The 18,493-nt window shown below is 38.0% G+C and overlaps 2 protein-coding genes across 2 annotated transcripts in view; both read right to left on the bottom strand.

The window, feature by feature from the left end:
• AQR (aquarius intron-binding spliceosomal factor) overlaps nucleotides 1-4,126 on the bottom strand; it is a 52,374-nt gene extending 48,248 nt beyond the window's left edge. Inside the window, exons 1-4 of the mRNA XM_040557928.1 lie at nucleotides 3,859-4,126; nucleotides 2,955-3,011; nucleotides 1,795-1,835; nucleotides 769-804 (exon numbers count right to left, since the gene is read on the bottom strand). Coding sequence (XP_040413862.1) covers nucleotides 769-804; nucleotides 1,795-1,835; nucleotides 2,955-3,011; nucleotides 3,859-3,942 — 218 coding nt within the window. The 5' untranslated portion in view covers nucleotides 3,943-4,126. The remainder of the gene's footprint in view (nucleotides 1-768; nucleotides 805-1,794; nucleotides 1,836-2,954; nucleotides 3,012-3,858) is intronic.
• Nucleotides 4,127-7,804: 3,678 nt separating this feature from the next.
• ZNF770 (zinc finger protein 770) lies at nucleotides 7,805-17,594 on the bottom strand. Its single transcript, XM_040557929.1, has one exon. It carries the CDS (start codon nucleotides 17,592-17,594, stop codon nucleotides 15,426-15,428), a length of 2,169 nt encoding a protein of 722 aa, XP_040413863.1. The 3' UTR covers nucleotides 7,805-15,425.
• Between the last annotated feature and the right edge of the window lie 899 nt (nucleotides 17,595-18,493).

The raw sequence follows: 18,493 nt of genomic DNA, 5'->3' as shown, positions 1-18,493 counted from the left end.
TTATAGTAAGCTACTTCAATCACTTCAGGTAAGACAAGTACCAGAGGCAGTGGGGAAAAAAAAGCAGCAAGGGCTTGTATGTAGCCAGGACCGGAAGACTCAGTAAGGGTGAGACAAGAATTGACACTTTCTGGGGGCTCAGCCAGAATGCATAGCATCAAATAGAGCAGCTGAGATAACTTCAGAGGCATATTCAAGATGGAACACATACTGCTTCCCAAGAGCTTGAATCTGCCAACAGTAGGGGAAGAAAATCCACAAAATCCAGAGAGAATTCCATACTTCATTTTTGCCCAGGCATTTTAATAAACTTCAATACATTTTATTAATAATAATAAAAAAAAAGTAACACCCTCAAGTGAGGATAAACATATGTGAGCAAGAATGGAGAACTGGAAAATCTTAAGTTCTCTTGCCTTCTCATACATAAGGGACAGATGAGGAAAGAAGAAAAAAAATAGAAAAATGACTTACAGGACAAATGGCAGTAGATGGGGCTATACACCAGAAAGTACTTAAGTTACATTACAAGCCGATAACATTAAGAATGTTCACAGAAAGGATTAAAACGCTAACTCCACAGTTATTATATTTATCCTAAAATTCAACTCTCCTCACTGAATTTTCCTATTTATGCAATTCAAGGCTTTAGTAAGAAGGAGCAAATTAGTATGCTACCTTCAAGCAGATTCACTGTTCTGCATTTGTTTCTCATCTTTATGAGTTCCTACAGAAAAACAACTTAAAATTTCACTCAGTTTAGCTTACCTGAATTCAAGAAGCATTATCTTTCTAATAGCAAACCTAAAAAAGGAAAAAATTAATCAATTAACACAGAAAAGAAAGCTTTCCATACACATCTTAGCTTAGCTATCCCCCCCCCCGTTATATAATAAAACCTGTTGAAGCATCTAGAAGGTATCTTCCCCCCCCCCATTTCTAGGCAACAGCAATCACTGGAATACAGTGCTTAACTGCTATAACATTGTGAAAGCTAAAGTTCATGGAGGATCATTAAGTAACCAATGAATTTACATTAAAAACATATATCTAGATTTCTCTTTAAGTATGAAGACACCACTTCCAACAGTCTTGAAGATATTAAATTGCTGGAAGCTGACAGAGTATTCTGGAAAACTGCAACTATATATTTATTCAGTTTGTAATGGTATCACTTCTCAGTCAATGGAACTGCAAGCTTGGTCTGATTCTTCGTGGCAATTTTTTGATGACTTTCATAAAGCAGTCATAAATAGGATTCTCTCCAGAATTCAAACTTCTTCTGAAGAGATCCAAATAGCTTTGGTTACTACTCTAATACACAAAGCTGTAGAAAACAGTTTATCTAGATTATTTTGTCTCTATCATCTAACGTTAAAACTTACTGAAATGAGACTCTCCCTGGTTAAAATAATTAGGAAAAAAGCAAAAAGCTAAAGGCACCACAATCCTTAACTGATTTTTTTCTTTACATACCTTGGTGACAAAGGAGGGACCAGCCTTCTATAACCATCACAACACAAAACTAACGCAAATCACAACATACTGGCAGATCAAGGAACCAAGCAATATTACATCCAACCCTCATATTCAAGGAGCATAAGCCCATAAGCTTTCTTTTTGCCACATTCAGACTTTGAAAAAAAATATAAGGATTAAATTACTAGAATGAAATTGAGCCATCTTCACCTGCTTTGAACATGTTAATATATTTCAAAGCATTCTATGGAACATTAGAAACAACTGCAACAATGATGGAATGCTAGTCTATATGAAAGTGACTAGCATACTTACTTTGACTTGACAATTTCTTTTGTATATACATCTTCAATGACCTATGGGAAAGAGTAATTCAAAAAGTTTATACTTCATGAAATGGTTAAAAATGCATTAAGATGTTCAATGCACTCAAAGTTACTCTGTATTAGTTACTCTCTGCTTAGTACTATTTGATGAAATATGTCACAACAGCTAAGTCTCAGCTCTGATGAGACCAAAACCTTCACAGACATACATTTCTGACAAAGAAAATGAATCAACTTAGGGAAAAAAAAGCACCTAACGATACAGAATTGATAGGACCTTAATTCAAGTTACTCAGAAGAAATAACCTACATCTCACTGAGAGTTTATGTAAAAGTCAAACAGATATGCAAGCCTTATTATTGTTGGTTTACTGTTGAATTTAAGGAACACCCTTTGAAGAGTCAAATCTGTATCAACCCAGTCATCAGTTGTCACTGTTTCTTTTAAATGACAACTAACCAGTTCCAGCCACTCCTACCCAGTTGTTACCATAGGAGTAAAATAATCTGTTCTATCCGCTGCAATATTCACTTTGACATAACATGACAAAGATCTGTAATTCAGCTGCTTATCTTCATCCTAGCTCTAACAATCGCAAGTACTACAAAGAGCAAGCAAACTGAGGCTGAAAATGGAGATATAGCTAAATAACCACATGAGAAAGAAACCTAATGTTGAAGGACCCTGCACTACAGAAAGCCATCACAAAACCAAACATATTAGGCCAAGCTTTAAACACTCAAAATACAGATATCCACCTGAACAGCACTCAGGTTGTCCACTCAAAACTCTTTGAAGAATTTTTAAGTATTACAGTTCAGTATTGTGTGTATCTTTCACCCTCTGATTTTTAAGAGTATCTCCTCAAACATCTTTTACGCTCACAGGTTCTTTGCTAAAATAAACTGAACACATAGTACACAAAAAAAAACGCACTGCTATTGCATACCATCATAACAGTGCATACATTTATAAATTACAAATAAATAACAACCAACCTATAACTACAGTGTGTTAAGTAACTGTTGACCTTTCAAACAGTCTCACATACTCTTCTACAATACAGGCATCACCAGAGATTAGCATGACAGAATATCATTGATCTTCATCCCTTCACACCCTGGCACAGTTCTGGTAGAAGTACTGACCTTTGAATCAAAGCACAATTTTTTCTTCACATGCGGAGCCCAGTATTTATTTGCTAACTGTATGAAAAAAATAAAAAAAAGGTTAGAATATACATTTTGAGTTGTAATGACAGAACAGCTCTGATCCAATCCCCATGCTTTATTTCACTATTTTTTTGCTTAATTCCAGGTTATAACTACATGCACCAATGCTGTTTTTCCAACAGCAATGCTTTTCAACCACTGAAGGTTCTACGCCTAAACATTTTCTAACAGAAGCGCAATACTCCGTGAGAGTTTCAGATGCAGACTGCTATATAGTAAATGCTTTTTGTTGTTGTTGTTCTTGTTATGCTACCCCTAACACATCCCTCTGAAATACACCAGGATCTTTCAGTGGCTGTAAACCCCTGCCTGCAAGCCTCAGGCAGAGGCGAAGGCAGTGGGTCGGGGCCTAGCAGTGCCACTGGAGCCGTCACTGCATCGCTACCAAGCTGCGCTGCCAAGGCCTTCCCGGACCCCGTTATTCACGCTGTAGAGGAGGATGGAAAGCACAATTTTCAGGGCATGTATAGCTACTTTATGTGCCAGCTGCAAGCCAGCCACTGTTTACATATTGCAACAGATCTGATTATTTTTATAGCGCTCTAGTCTGAACGTTTGGGGGCATATGCTCTTCCGTGCGTGACACAGGCCCTCAAACACCTCCGTAGCTCAGGACAGTGCCCGGCCCTTCCCCAGCACCCGCGGCTTCCAGCGGCCATTTGAACGAGGAGCTCGCACCGCCAGGCCGCACGGCGGGGCCGGGCTCCCGAGCAGGGCCGACAGCGGCCGGGGAGGCTTCTCCAAGCCCCGGCCCGGCTCAGCCAGCCCGCGGGGAACCCCCGGTCCCTCCATCCCCCCGGTCCCTCCTCGCCGAGCCCACCTGGGTGACGAACTCGGCGTTGATCTGCGACACGGTGGGCGCCACGATCTTCTTGGGCGGCGCGGAGGCCGCCGGCGCCGCCATCGCAGCACCCGCCGGGCAGCGCCCGCGTCTCTCCCTCCCCTGCCCCGACCCGGTCCCGTTCCCGTTCCCGGCCCCGGCCCCGTGCCTCCGGGCGCCGAGGGGAGCGGAAGGCAGCGGCGGTACGGAGCGGTTCCGGGGCGCAGCGGCCGGCCGGGAGGGACGGAGGGAAGGAGGAAGGGATGCGGTGCCGCCACCTGCCGCGCTCTCCCGGCCCTGCAGCCCGCTCCCGGCCGGTGGCGGCGGGGCAGCGCCCCCCGGCGGGGGAGGGACGGGGCGCCTCGAAAGGATCCCGGTCGTTCCCTTCGGAGGAGGGGGGTGGTCTGCCGGGCGTCTCTGCCTCTTCCCTGGCCGTGTCAGCGGGTGCCTGTCCTCGTTCCCTTGCACCTAATGGTACGGGCAGCCTCTGTGGGGGAGCACAGAGCTCCCCATCCCGTGCCCAGCTCTCTGCAGGGGCAGTTCCTCCCCGCCGCCGTGGTGCCACGGTTTGTCCTCACCACACTGGACAGGGGCTCTTAGGGCCGCTACTGGGGCCAGCCCAGCATACCCCATGGCACCCGCAGCCTAAGGGAAGCTGCACCCGCCTGGGCAGGCCGAGGTGGAGCCCAGCAGCCCATATGGCCCAGGGAACCAGGCATGGAAAGCCTGAGCAACCCTGTTTTGTTTAGAGCAAAGGTTGCGGTCCAAACAGTGTACAGGAGGTACTGTGGAAAGGACCTGTTCTTATTAATGTCGGACAGCACCAATATCCCAACACTGCTACGTGTTCTGGTCGGTGTGTATGCCTATATACCTGTGGAGGAGAGGGGAGGCAAAGGTAAGAGGGAAAAACTACATGCTTACACAAGTCGGCAATTTGGTAATCATTTAGACCTGTTAGCAATTAGCTTACTCTATTTGGTACACAGATTAATTATGGAGGAATTTAACAGAATCTCTAGAGAGGTTCTAGTGCTTTGTTTCTTTGCTCATTATCCAGCACCTGCCACTTGAGTACTTTAAACTTCCAGGCAGATATCATTGAAGTCTGTTTGAATATGACCTCCTTTGTTTTGATATCAAGGTGATCTCCATTTCATTTCTTCAAGCAGAGGTTAAACTAAATATTCTTTTTGAAGTTGAATTAGAATGTGCAATGGGAATGGAAAAAGTAATGACAGTGCCTTGAATAGGATCAGACAATGGCTGTATTCGAATAAATACGCCCACTGCATGCCTTTGCTTTAAAGCTTCCAGAAGATGTAAGTTTCCTGTATGGAAACAAGTGAAATAAAAAAGTTTAAAAAGTACCGGTAACAAATTATCTAACTAACAAGGACTGAACACTATTTGTCTAATAATTGAAGCCTTTAGAGAAACATGCATTGGATGAAAATATGCAAATGCAAAGCAATTAAAATACACTTACACCAATGCACCCTGTCTGACACTTAAATTGTGATAAAAGCAAGCAACTTAAGGTGCTACAGTTTAAATTAGTCTGGAGTTTGCAGCTTCATGATTGACTTAGGCTTATCAAAATCTACACTTGACACCAAAAAGGGTAGTTATACTTGCCCTTTCTCCATCACTTAGTACACCATCTAGCATCCATGGACACATATAGAAAATATGAGTAAAATTTACCTAAGCTCTGAGCTGGCCGGATGAGCCACGCTAGCATGTTGCAGCACTCCAGCTAATGTGTTAGAAAGAACACTGTACGCAGCACCATCTTCCACCATTAGCTTGTATTATATCTGACTACTTCAGAAATCACTGTAGCTTATGTTTGCATGTATCAGAACAAGTGGAAACGGAACAGCTTGAAAACCCCTTGGCTTTCAAAAAAGTTGGTTTTCAGATGAGAGCTGTAAGTCTGACTTGTGTTTAAGACACAGCATGGGACACTTAGAGGCTATGATGTTTTCATGGGATCAGAGGTTACAGTAGTTAGTCCTTAAATTTCTTTCCCAGTAGCATTGCCACCCACAAGACAACATTTTAGGAGCTATTTCCATACCGAAAAGTAGGCAGGCAAATAAATCTTGGAATTGGGCTGATAAAACAGCTTTGCAAAGCTAACTCAAACCCGCTGACCTCTGTTTATGATAGATCATCAGTTGTGTCAAACCCCTGAAATTTCCACATGGTATCAAAACTGTGAAAGCTCAAGGAGCTTTGCCATGTTTCCCATACTTTCAGCCTTTGGATGTCCCAGTGAGATTAGTTGTCTTAAATTTCATAAAAGGTCAATGTAGCAACCGAGGCCCTTCCAGAGGGCAAATCAGAACTCATTTAAGTGCTCTGAATGAGCTTCTGGTATTGGAAACTAGTATTAGAAGCCTAATGCTAGGTCATATGATTACAGCCCTCAGTGGCAATGCCAAATAAAGCAATAAAGATCTCATCCTTATAAGTAATGTATTAAATATTTCTCTATAAGGGGTAATGTTTAGTTACATTAGCCCTATGATAGTACAGTAGATGAACAGTGAAATTATTTAGTAATATTTTGGCAAAATACGTTGTTTTCAAGTCTCAAGAGCAGCTGAACCTTTAAAAGGGAGTTGCGGTGAGACCAGACATAATGATACACACAATCGCGGGTGTGTCCCCATCTGCGACCCTCACCCCAGCTCACAACTGTCTATTAAGACTAATCTCCTGAATGCAACGCTCAGTTTCCCCCAGAGCAGAGTCACGTCTGTCACTTTCCACCCCAAACTGCTTTGTAGTCAAGGGAAAAATAAAACCCTGCACCCCATCTTCCCCAAAGCCTTCTGTGAAGTTCCCCAGCTTTCTGTACTCATTGACTTAATGCGTCAAAAAATCAAATATTCTTTTCAAAAATCTGTTAATTCATTCATGAAGACATATATTATTTAAAAAGTCACACATTTGAGTAGATGCTGTTTTCAAGACTGTTATACATTTCTAGGCTGCATATAGTCCTGGTCAATTTATATTCAATGCCACTTTCTTGCTTAACTAGCTCTTCTTGTTTTGGATGCTTGCCCTTCTATATTACTGCAGCCAGCAAAAATATGCTTCTCTCCTTTTCTTTGCCAAGGTCATAAATAAGCTGGCCATTGCTTTTATCTCAGCAATATTCTTCCAAATACAGTATCTGTGCGTTAGGAAGTAACTAGGGATAATAAGCAGGGGCTGAGTCTGTCTTCTGTCTTGCCTTTTAGATTATTTTGGGTTTTACCTAGAGTCACAGAAATAATTAATTTATAGTGCTGAAACTCCGAGAAATTCATCTATAAGTGTTTCTAATATTAATTGATTTTTTTAGGTTTGTTATTATGTTTGGGTCTTCAATGAGACATAAGTTAATTTAAAGCAAACTGCTGATGTTTTGGTACTCTAAAACAATTCAGTAGTTTGATGTCGCTTCTGTAAGAAATCTGCGGGCTTGTATCTTTGCTGCAATGCTAACTTATGTGCATTATCTAACTATTAATTAGAAATACAAGGACATTGCAAGTTTACATAATACATATGCAATTCAAAGTACTCTGCAAGGTGTAAATATAATTCTTAATTCACTTTTAGTGGAAAAAGAATCTCAATAATATGCACACATCTTATGCCATGTTTGAATTACAGCCTGTTTTTACTCCAGGTCATACCAATATGGCTGTCTAGCAGAGAATCCCTCCTACAGAATTTTGCTAAATGGAAACACCTTTTTTCTTTAAATACAAGCATAACTAATACAAGCATAAATACAAGCAATAACTAAAGAACTCAGACACGCTAAGGAGTAAAAAGAAACCATCCAATACAGACTTAAGCCATCATGGTTAGAAAGCTACTGCAGCTCTTTAAAATCAGCTTTTAAATCTAGCCTGATGAATTATACACTTAAACACAAGAATTTTATTTATTTATTTATTATCTCTGAAGAGCTCTGGAACAGAAAACTCCAAACATTACAAATGTCAAGTCTCATCACGCATGCAACCTTGCACTTACAGCTTTTCTTTTAACTGAAGAAGGAAAGTGACTGGATATGCAGCATTTTGAAATATTACTTCCAAAATTATATGAAATAAGTTTTATAAAGGGATGGAGGAATGAATGGCATGGAAATGGAATAATATGTACATTATTCAAAGAAGAACAGAAACCTCCTGTGTCTCTTACCTGTTGAAATAATAAAAGAAATGTATTGATTTAACTTGCTTTCAGGTTAAAAAATAATAATAATCAGAAAGCTTCTCAAAAAAGATCACAGGAATCTTTCACAGCACGTATAAAGTTTAGGCACGATGAGAGGGGTTATTTCTTTGGATATAGTTTATCTTCAATAGTAGTTAATATTCACTAACTGTTCAGTCTGTTCATTATAATTTTAATTCAATCACGTTGTACTGCTTTTACAATTTTATTTATGTGCATTCTTCTAGTCCAAGAGTTTGTCACAGTGTTCATCTCATTAAATATGGGTACTCACTCAGTAAATATGTGTACTTCCAAGTATGTGTACTTCCACTCAGTAAATATGGGTACTTTCAAAAATGATGCCTCAGTTTAGTAACAGATGCTTCTTAAAATATTTAGAATTTTAAAGTGTAAAGAAGCCGTCAGTAGCATTCTGATTTGTGTATAAATATTTATTTAGCACACGTTCTGGCCAATGTACTGCCCTTGATTTTTGTGCAAAACTTACAGTAACTTCAATGGAAATTCTGAGCTCATGACTAGAGAAAAATATGGCTAATTCAGCAACCCAGCTGCTTTTATATCCCAGAATAGCAAGCAGTGCCTCTAGTGAGGGAGGTGGGGAAATATGGGAGTTTATGTCATTCTTAGCTTTCTGTTGCTGGGCTCACATTTCGCTAACAGCTCAACTTAGCACAGACTCTGGGGTATCCTAATTCTCTTCAGAGACTTTTAGCTGGATTTTTAGCAACTGGAGCAGAACAGTGGTATGAATATAAGAAATCAGTGGCTAGTACCTATAGCTCTAGAAATATTTGCTAGAAATCCTGTGAGTGCAATGTGATATGTGATAAAATTTCTGTGGGGAAAGTGCCTTCTTAAATCCATACCACAGCTTAACCTCTTTAAACATACTGTTTCCAGCTTTTCAAAAACGTCTTTTCTTTTTGAGTATTTACTTATTCTACTCTTTCTGTCACAGAAACCAGAAATTAATAACAGAAAGACTACATCTAGCAGAAATTCTCTGCTGGTAAGAAAATTGTAGACAACTCTCTTAGGAAGATTTGTAGTACTGTGAAATCCTAGAGTGTATGAGTTGAAAAACCTCTGGGTTAACTACAGTGTCACAGAAGAATGACAAAATTTCAGATCAACCTTTCAAAATAATATGACTTAGATTTAGTTATGTAACTGACTATCCATAAGCTCAAATACCCACAAATAAGACCTCGAAAACTAGAATGGTTGGAAAATCAGCACACTTTAAGTATTAAGCTAAGTGTTTCCAGACAAGTTGAATTTGCTCTGTTATTTGAATATGCATTATATTGTTCTAAATGACAGTACATCAAGACAAGAACTTTAATTAATAACCTCTCCCTCTTAAGTGTGCAACTCTATCTTACCTTGCTTGCTGCACACTATTCAAGCACTTTATGAAAGCAGCATTATTCATTTCCTTTAATCTTTTTGCAGGCTCTCAATGTATTAGCTGAGTGCTACACAAATAATAACTAGTTCTATTTCTGCAAAGCTCTCCACATGGTGATATTATCCCTGTTCTACGAAGGGGAAACCGAGTAAGAGTTTATGGCCAAAAACAAAAACCCTCAGCTATGACTACTTAATTTTACATGCATTATACCACATTGTAAATTCAAGTACAGGCTCTATTGACTACACCTGAAACTCTAAGATAGTATAGCTACAAGTCATATACAGGGTCTTGAGCTGGCAACCAAAACTGAGGAATGCACAGTGACAAGATGACTGTGGGAAGTCATCTTCAAATATTTTCCTTAACATTGCATAAGAACTTTTCAAGAAGATGAGGGAGAGGGCCCAGTTTTTCAAGTCCTAAAGGATTTTTCCTTTCTAGTAATTTGGTAATTCCCTGCTGTTAATATTGTAGACTTGTTTATAACAAGATCTTCAACACTAACATGTAGAAATTTTGTTACTAGTTATTTTTAAAGATGTTCAAGACATACTTTCCTCCACAGCTGTAAGATAAAGCATTTTAATTTGCTTTCTCCTGATTTCTAAATTCTATACTTTAACCCATAAAGTGTTTCACTATTGCATAGAATAGCGTTCCGACTAGCACAAAAGGCAATCAAGGCTATCTTTTTTTAACAGTCCTTATACCACAGGCTCAACATTTCTAATCAGGGAGGATTTTCAATTTAGAGAGCTCCTCTACTGCATGCATCCTCAGTAACCAAATCAGATCCTATTTTCCTACTACTCTGATCAAAGCTCTAAGATGCCTTAGATTTAAAAATAATAATCATGAAAAAGAAATATATATATGTGCCACTTGATATGTTTTCAGAAGCAATGCTATCAGTTCGGCACTAAAAGTGGTATTCCTTCCACCATATTAATTAATACTAGGACACACAGTACAAAATACAAGGTAAAGTTTGCTATGGCAAACAAGGTTGTCATATTACTACTTCAAAGTTGCCCTCAACGTCATGAAAAAAATCATAACATATAAGTCTTAACAACTATCCTCAAACCGACAGCCACACTTGAAGTGTCTAAAAGACAGCAAATTTCCACACAGTTTATAAAACCTGTGTTGTCACAAACAGGAGTCTCTCTGTTCAACTGTATTTTTGGGATCCTCTTCAAATCAAAATAAAGTAAAAACCGAGGACATCATCTGAGTTTCTGTAGCTCAACAAGCTGTGTTTGCAAGCACATACCAAGCATTATAATGTATACTCTTCCAAATAAATAAAACATACAGGTAAAATAACACAAATTTGCATGCCAGGAAGGTAGTGTTTTCCATGATTTCAATAGAAATTTAGTTAGACCAATGCATTAGCAATATAAATGGGAGACAGCATGGGTAGTTGGCTTCTTTAGATAAGGAATAGATTTTTTATTATTTTTATTTTTTACAGTAGTGGCCCCAATTTTCTGTGTTCCTCTCCTTCACTACGTCAGCAAGACACGTTCCAGTGCCACATCCTGTGAAGCAGCTTGAGGCAAAGCTGGATAGCCACCATTTCCATATACTCTTAACTACCCTAAATACCCAAACCATTCAGTGGAGAAGGAGACACTGTCTCCATCACAGCTGGTCAGCTTCTTGCATACTCATGTACTGCTTCTCACACCACACTTTCAAATGGGTGGCCCCAAACTCACCAGTTCCTCAGCCCCATACGTGGGCCCTCAGACCTCTTTCACATATCTTCCTACCAAGACGCACATCCCCTCTGCATATACTCTTCTAGTTTAAAAGCCCCACTCACCTGCACGACATATTCTTCTTCATTACTCATGCATCTCATGTAGAGCCCCAAAATTTACTTTCCCCATAGTCCTCTGTAGTCAGACATTCGGAGAATCATGGAGTTTTTTGGGACAGGTTCTCAACACACCATTTTGCATATACTGTGGCAGCATATACGTGACAAACAGCTCTGTGACCTTCCATAGGTCACATGGGGTTTCACAGATCCATACAAATTAGGATCTATATATCCAGTATATATATATATATATATATATACACACACATATACACACACACACACTATATATAGTGTAGTATACTATACTGGAAAGATTCCAGCAAAGAGGAAAAATTTCAGCCACATACACAAATTATGTCAGGTGTGCAACAGAATCAAGTCATACATCAGCAGATCCAGGAAGAAGACAAGAACTGAAATGGCAGAGTACAAAAGCAAAGCAGCATTCAAAAACTTGTGATATCTCATGGCAGCCAATGTTCATGTTAGAACAGTGGTTTCTGAACAAGGAAATGATCAGTTCTACTTGTGTGTGATTTTGTTGGTGTAAGGATGATTAATCCTCCATTTTCATGGACTTCGAAGATTTACTTTTAAAATCGATGCTAAAAAAGATACTGTTTAAAAGCTGCTTGACAGATTTAGTCTGTATATGAAGAAGCCCAATTAATATGCTTAGCCTGGAGAAAATAAGGTATAGGAGAGCACAGAAGAGTCACATCTGTAATTTCAGTTTTCCTTACAATAACCGTCTCTCAGATGCATCTCATCCATAGCTACTGGATGACAAAACCGGGCTATTAAGTTCAAACTTACACTTAAAAACTCCACATAACTTTGTGTTAGAAATAGGAACCATGACCCCTTTAGTTACTTACAACATCTAGACATTCTGAACATTATGACAAGGGGCGATTAGGACCAAAACTATAGTCTTTATTGATTCAAGAGTCATCCAACTGTACTTACCTAAGCATTACTCAAGTGAGGTGCTGTTATGAGATGACAACTCTGAGTTTTACATCTGTGCTACAAGAAAGACAGGAAAACTAAGCATTAAATCCAACATCACAGTTTGAAGCCGAAGGTCTGATTAATTTCAATTAAGTTTCTTCTGTGTCTGTTTCCCATTTGCCTCATCAACTTTTCTTGTTGGCTGTAGGTACAATAGCAAGAGTAGATCACAGACAAGTGACAACCTAATCGCTCAGCAGCTACAAAAACAATAAAATGCTTTTTCTGTGTTTTCTGATGGCTTTTTTTTTTTCCAGTTGATTTTCTTCCCCCCATACATATTTTGCAAGTTGTGACTTTCTGCAAAAACTGCAAGGATAGCACAGCAATCATGTAAAGTTGCAAATGTTTTAAAGCTAACCATAGCTCTATTTCCTAGATAGAAAATGGACTATGTGGTCAGATAGCACTGCAGTTCCAGGGAATTTAGTACTGCATACTCCATTTGCCTTACAAAAAAAAAAAGTCCTGTTAACCTTTCTCAGTTTATATATAAGTATATAATTAATATACAAATATTGACCTTTTTTATATCACATAGTACTTCCTCAAAGCTGAACTCAGTTTGATAAGTTCACCTGAAGGAAGTTCAATATTAACACAGAAGGACCCACCCTTCTCCTGTTTACAATATACTTCAGAGATTGAAGGCTTAAACTTGCCTGGGATCACGATGGAAAATGACTAACCTACTAATGACCAATGTGAAATATGATTCTTAACACTGGGAAAATCCCTGTAGCTCAAATTCACAAAGATGCTTCCAGAACTTTACTGTTGACTTCAAGAGACAGGATTTCAATCTTAGATTTTTTCCCAACTCTTAGAAACCTCTTTACCTCTTTCTAGCTGTTTTATGCAGTAATTCTGCTAAAATTATGAATTTATACTGGCATAAAACTTTTGATAAAAAGAATAGAGAGATAGATAAACAAAAAGGTCATTACTGCCCCTCTGAAATCCCACGGAAACCAAAGATTACATTAATTTCTAAATTAATCAGACAGTAATACTTTCTACCTGTCTATCCTTCAAAGTTACCTTTGTGTATTATCTTCCTCCATTTTACTCAAATTGGTATTTTTCAAAACATACCAAGCTTATTGTTCTCAAAACATTACACTCAAATTTTATAAAATGACTGACTTCTTAAAACCAGATCTTACTCTCTTTAAATATGTTTATACTTTACTTCTATGGCAAAAAAAAAAAAAGGAAGAAAAAAATTAAGCCTATTTATTCTAACATACAAAGTGCTATTTTGATTCCTAGTTTTAGACTTCTCTGCATACTGAATATTATAATTTCAATACTCTAGTTTGCACATAAAGTATACAACAAAAGTGCAATATAAATAAAATAGTTTATTACAAGTATTTCAAGAGCTCTACAATACGCTTTCAAAACATTTTATACAGTATTCTCTTTCAATATGAAACAATTCACATGGGGAGAAAAAAACCTCAATATATAACTATAGTCATTCTTAAGACACTGAATTAGCCTGTCATACAAAAATCATAGTAACTAAATGTTTGAGTATCTTTCTTAGTTGTATTCTCTCTCAAAATAGGAAAGAATAACACAAAAATAAAATAAAAACTCCCTTCATCCTTCATTTATACCAACTACTATAAAGCTTATGCCACAGCAAGACCTACATAAGTTGTTCAAGAAATAATAAAAAAATCAAAAAGTTTACTTAAATAAATACGTATCTATTTAAATAGTGAAAAGAATGCCGTGTATCTTACAGTTATATTAATTTAGATATAGGATAAAAAAAATCATGTTTCAACTATTCAGAAGCTGTGTAACAAAGGAAAATACAGTAAAAGGTAGTTTCTTCAGAGGAAAAACAAACAAACTTCATTCTTGTTCTTGATGAATAAAGCTCCACTGCACTTACACTTTTTGCCAGCCCCACACGTACAATGGGCAAAGCTCTCTACTTACCAGAAGTAAAAACTACAGACTCTATTAACACAAAACCAGAATTTGAGCTAAAAGTCATTTTCAGTCTCTAATATTTAATGTAACACGAACATGACTTCCCAACAAAACTGCTTGTCTGAGCTATTATCACAACTTAGAGAACACTTCTTTTACTGGTGCAATACGCATGTCAGAAGGAACAGATAGTAACTGCATGCGTAATATTAATGATAATTTCTTGCCCTCTTTGCCTGTAGAAAATTCAGTATAGCATGAATTGACAAGAAAAAAAAAAGAGAAAAGTTGAAAAAGCAAGAGATATTGCAAGAAGTGGAAACAATGAAGTGGTAAAAAGGATTAAATGATTATCAACCATGCTACTTTAGCATTGTCTACTCATATTTTACCGTAAATAAGTTAAAAATGTAATTCCTCACCCACAGATCTCCAAGCATATTGCAAATATCCAGTTCATTTTTCTCTTTATTAACTGTTCTATAATGCTAATCAAGTTTTTCTCATTAAATATTCTTTCCCCCTTCCACAAATTTTTTTTTTTTTTTTTTTGCATCTTCTTCATCTAAATTTAACTGTTTTTTGTTTTTGTTTTTAAAGCATGAACTAAATACAGCAAGCATATGCAACACTTGCATATTTGTTTGCAATGTACAGGGAGCCAGAAGAAAGTAAAGGAACCATTTCCTGTATTCTGGAAGTTACCTTGTTAATCTTTACTTTTGGATATTTATCGTTGGGCAGCGTACTGTCATGAAATACTATACAGGAAAAGGTAGGGAGCTCTGCAGATTGCTGCAACACCATCAACAGTGTAAGAATGTAAATTTATAAATACATTTAAAGAAAAGAAATGCAAAGTAGCTTTTTTATTGCTTTTTTGCTTTGCTTTGTTTTTTTTACCATCTTCTCACTGTCATCACATATTATAATCAAGTAGACAGTTCTGAAGACAGCAAATTAACTCTTCATCAGGTCTTCTCCATAACATAAAAAGATAATCCTTTCAGTCAATTATTCAATGTAACATAAGCCTTTTAATAATTATGCAACCAAAAATGTTAATGTATAATTTCACGGGACAGCATCCAGTTACAATGAAAACAATATGTTCCCTTGTTGTTGCTCAGTGGAACTCAGCTTTAATCTCTCTTTAAAGTGAGTAAGGTGATGTCTCTTCAAATGTGGGGACTGTCTAAAATTTTTACCACAAACTGAACATTCAAATGGCTTCTGTCCAGCATGCATTAGGTAATGTCTTTCAAGCTTAGAAGGCGATTTGAAAGTTTTAAAGCAGATACTGCACTGATACACTTTCTTAACATCACTTTTTTCAATCCCGTCAGAAAAATCATGCCAATAACTATAACAGCTTTGCTCTGTTTCCAACAATTTACTACACAAATAAGGCTGTGTGTTTCTCCTGCTGGTGTCAAGAACAAAGTCCCCTGACTCAATTTCAACTTTGATTTCAGCCGCTTGGTTTGACTGAATCAGTTCAAAATCTTGAAAGCCAGCTGCCTGTGAAGGTGTTTGAGAATAACCTGAATAACCCACAGGCTGCGAAGACTTAAATTCAATGTGATCTCCCCGATGATTGAAAAGTTTGTTCAGATTTTCAAATTCTACCTGGCAAACAGAGCTTTTATAGGGGTTCTTTTCAGTATGGGTGAGCTGATGTCTTTTTAAGTGAACTGACTGTCTAAATGTCTTCCCACAAACATTACAGCCAAAGGGCTTCTGTCCCGTGTGTATAAGATAATGTCTTTGAAGTTTGGATGAAGATGGAAAGATTTTTTCACATCTGTCACATTTACACACTTTGTGTCTGTTATGTATATTTTTAGTAGGAGCTGAAAAAGCACAGCGAAGTACTTCTGGATTATCAAAGAAGCCATCATCTGATGAACCATAAAAAGCATCATCCTTATTATGCACTGAATCATCGATGTTTAACATGCGCTCACCGGTAAGCATACCTTTTAAATTAATTCCTACTTCGAGAGGTTGTAGGTGCTCTTGCCAAGATAATGGCATGGCAAATACTCTTTTCGTCCGATTACTAACTGCTTTGTGCATGTCAAGCTTGCTACAGCAGTCCTTGAAAAATTTAGTAGAAGCATTCTTATCAGAACGCTGATCTCTAACTGCAACCAGGTCAGGACTTTTAAAGTAACCTGATTTCATTTTTTTCCTGCCAGTCACAGAAAAATCTGATGCCTTTCCTCCAGTATGCTTCAGCTTCATCAGGATCCTATTTTTCATGCTGACTGCATGGCTGAAAGCCGTTGTGCAGTTATTTGAACTTTTGCCATCTCTCAGGTAACAACATTTGTGCAATTTTAGAACCTGCTCTGTTTCAAAACACTGCTTGCACATTGGACACTGAAAGGGTACAATATAAATTGAACAAACGTCACGTGGGTCATTCTCCTGGGACTTGTAAGGGTCATTCTCAGAACTATCCATCTTTCCTTCCAACAGTTTCTGTGGTCTGAGATATTTAGGAGTCTTTCCTTTGTATTTGATATTGGGGACAGTCTTATTTCTGGCATGGAGCTGTTTGTGCTTCATGAGTTTGCTCTGTATTTTAAACCCCTTCTGACAAAAGCAGCACTGAAAAGGCCTTTCTTCTGTGTGTGTGAGCTGATGGACTTTCAAATGGGTTGACTGTCTGAAAGATTTACCACATGAAGAACACTTAAAAGGTTTCTGGCCAGTGTGAATAAGGAAGTGTCTTTCTAGCTTAGATCTTGAAGGAAATGTCTTGTTACATGATTCACAAGCATGAGTTTTCTTTCTCCTTCTGGTACCATGCAGATGATCTGCCTTGAGGCACTGATGCAGCATCCACCTCTCTTCAGTTGTAAAAGACTTCCAGCACACAGAACATCGAAATATGCCACAAACGACCCTGTCTTGCTGGGAATCCACAGATTTTCCTGCTTGCTTGATATCATTCTGATAATTTGCATTGTGAAGCTGCTGATGCTTCAAGAAAGTAATTAAGTTTTTGAAGTTTCTATGACAAACAATACACTTAAAGGGCAGGTTATGGGTTAATTGATGCCTCTCCAGATGGACTAACTGCCTAAACGTTTTATGGCACACATGACATTCAAATGGCTTTTGACCAGTATGTATCAGATAATGCCTAGCTAATTTCGATGGAGTTTCAAACTGTTTATAGCAAGTGTCACAAATATATGGCTTTTTCTTGGGTATCCTGTTAGCTGTTACACACTGCTGTACTTTTAACATTTTTAAAAAGCAATTACACCTTGCCTACTGTTAATTTCTTCAGATAAGTATTTCAAGTGAAATCATCAATTGCCCACTAAGATGGAAGGCTGTAGAAGCAGCAAATTTTCTTAGAGGAGAGATATTCTTAAATCCCACAGGTCCCTAAAATAAGAAAAAGAGTATTACTTTAGCCATAATTGCTCAAGTTTGTCCCTTGTTTTCTACATAAGAGACCAAAAACATCTGAATTAGAATACTCCTGACTTAATTTAGCTTAAAATGCTTTCCTCGTTGCAGAGTATTTACTTGTTCTGTTACATGATATGGAAAAACTGAAACTTGTTTCATCTGAAAAGTAGTCAAGTCATCTGTGCTGTAATGCAGGTATTACTCAATCCTGCCACTTATTTCTAGGTCATATACAGTTTAACTACCTTATGATGCTTAGGCTATTTACAAATAAAGGATATTCTTTAAAAAAAGAACAAAAAACATATTGTAATAAATTTCTCCCCTACAACACTACTTCTAAATCCCACATACAGCTTTATAAAGATAACAAAGAGGTAGGAGCTAGGGATTCTTGCACTTCAAAATAATTAAATGAATGCCATGTTTGTGGGAAATGAATATTAAGAACATATTGAAACAAAACAAAACACAGTTACTATTCACATTTGTGTGCTTTGTTTTGTCAACTGAATGCAGAACAAACAGTAATCGTTTTTGCTTTATCTCAGAATGGCAAACATCAGAGCCAGCCACCAAGCATAGAGTGGAACCATAAGCTATCACCAGAACAAGGATGGAACGCAGGCTACATTCACTGTATCACAACCAAGCTAGAGTGCCTGAGTTGTGATACTTATCCATGCATATGCTCTTTTGTCATCATAAATATAAACATTATCTTAAAT

This window comes from Cygnus olor, chromosome 5 (genome assembly GCF_009769625.2).
Source record: "Cygnus olor isolate bCygOlo1 chromosome 5, bCygOlo1.pri.v2, whole genome shotgun sequence".
Taxonomy (NCBI): Eukaryota; Metazoa; Chordata; class Aves; order Anseriformes; family Anatidae; genus Cygnus; species Cygnus olor.
Note: the sequence above shows the minus strand (reverse complement) of the source record. Positions and strands in the feature narration are given on the sequence as shown.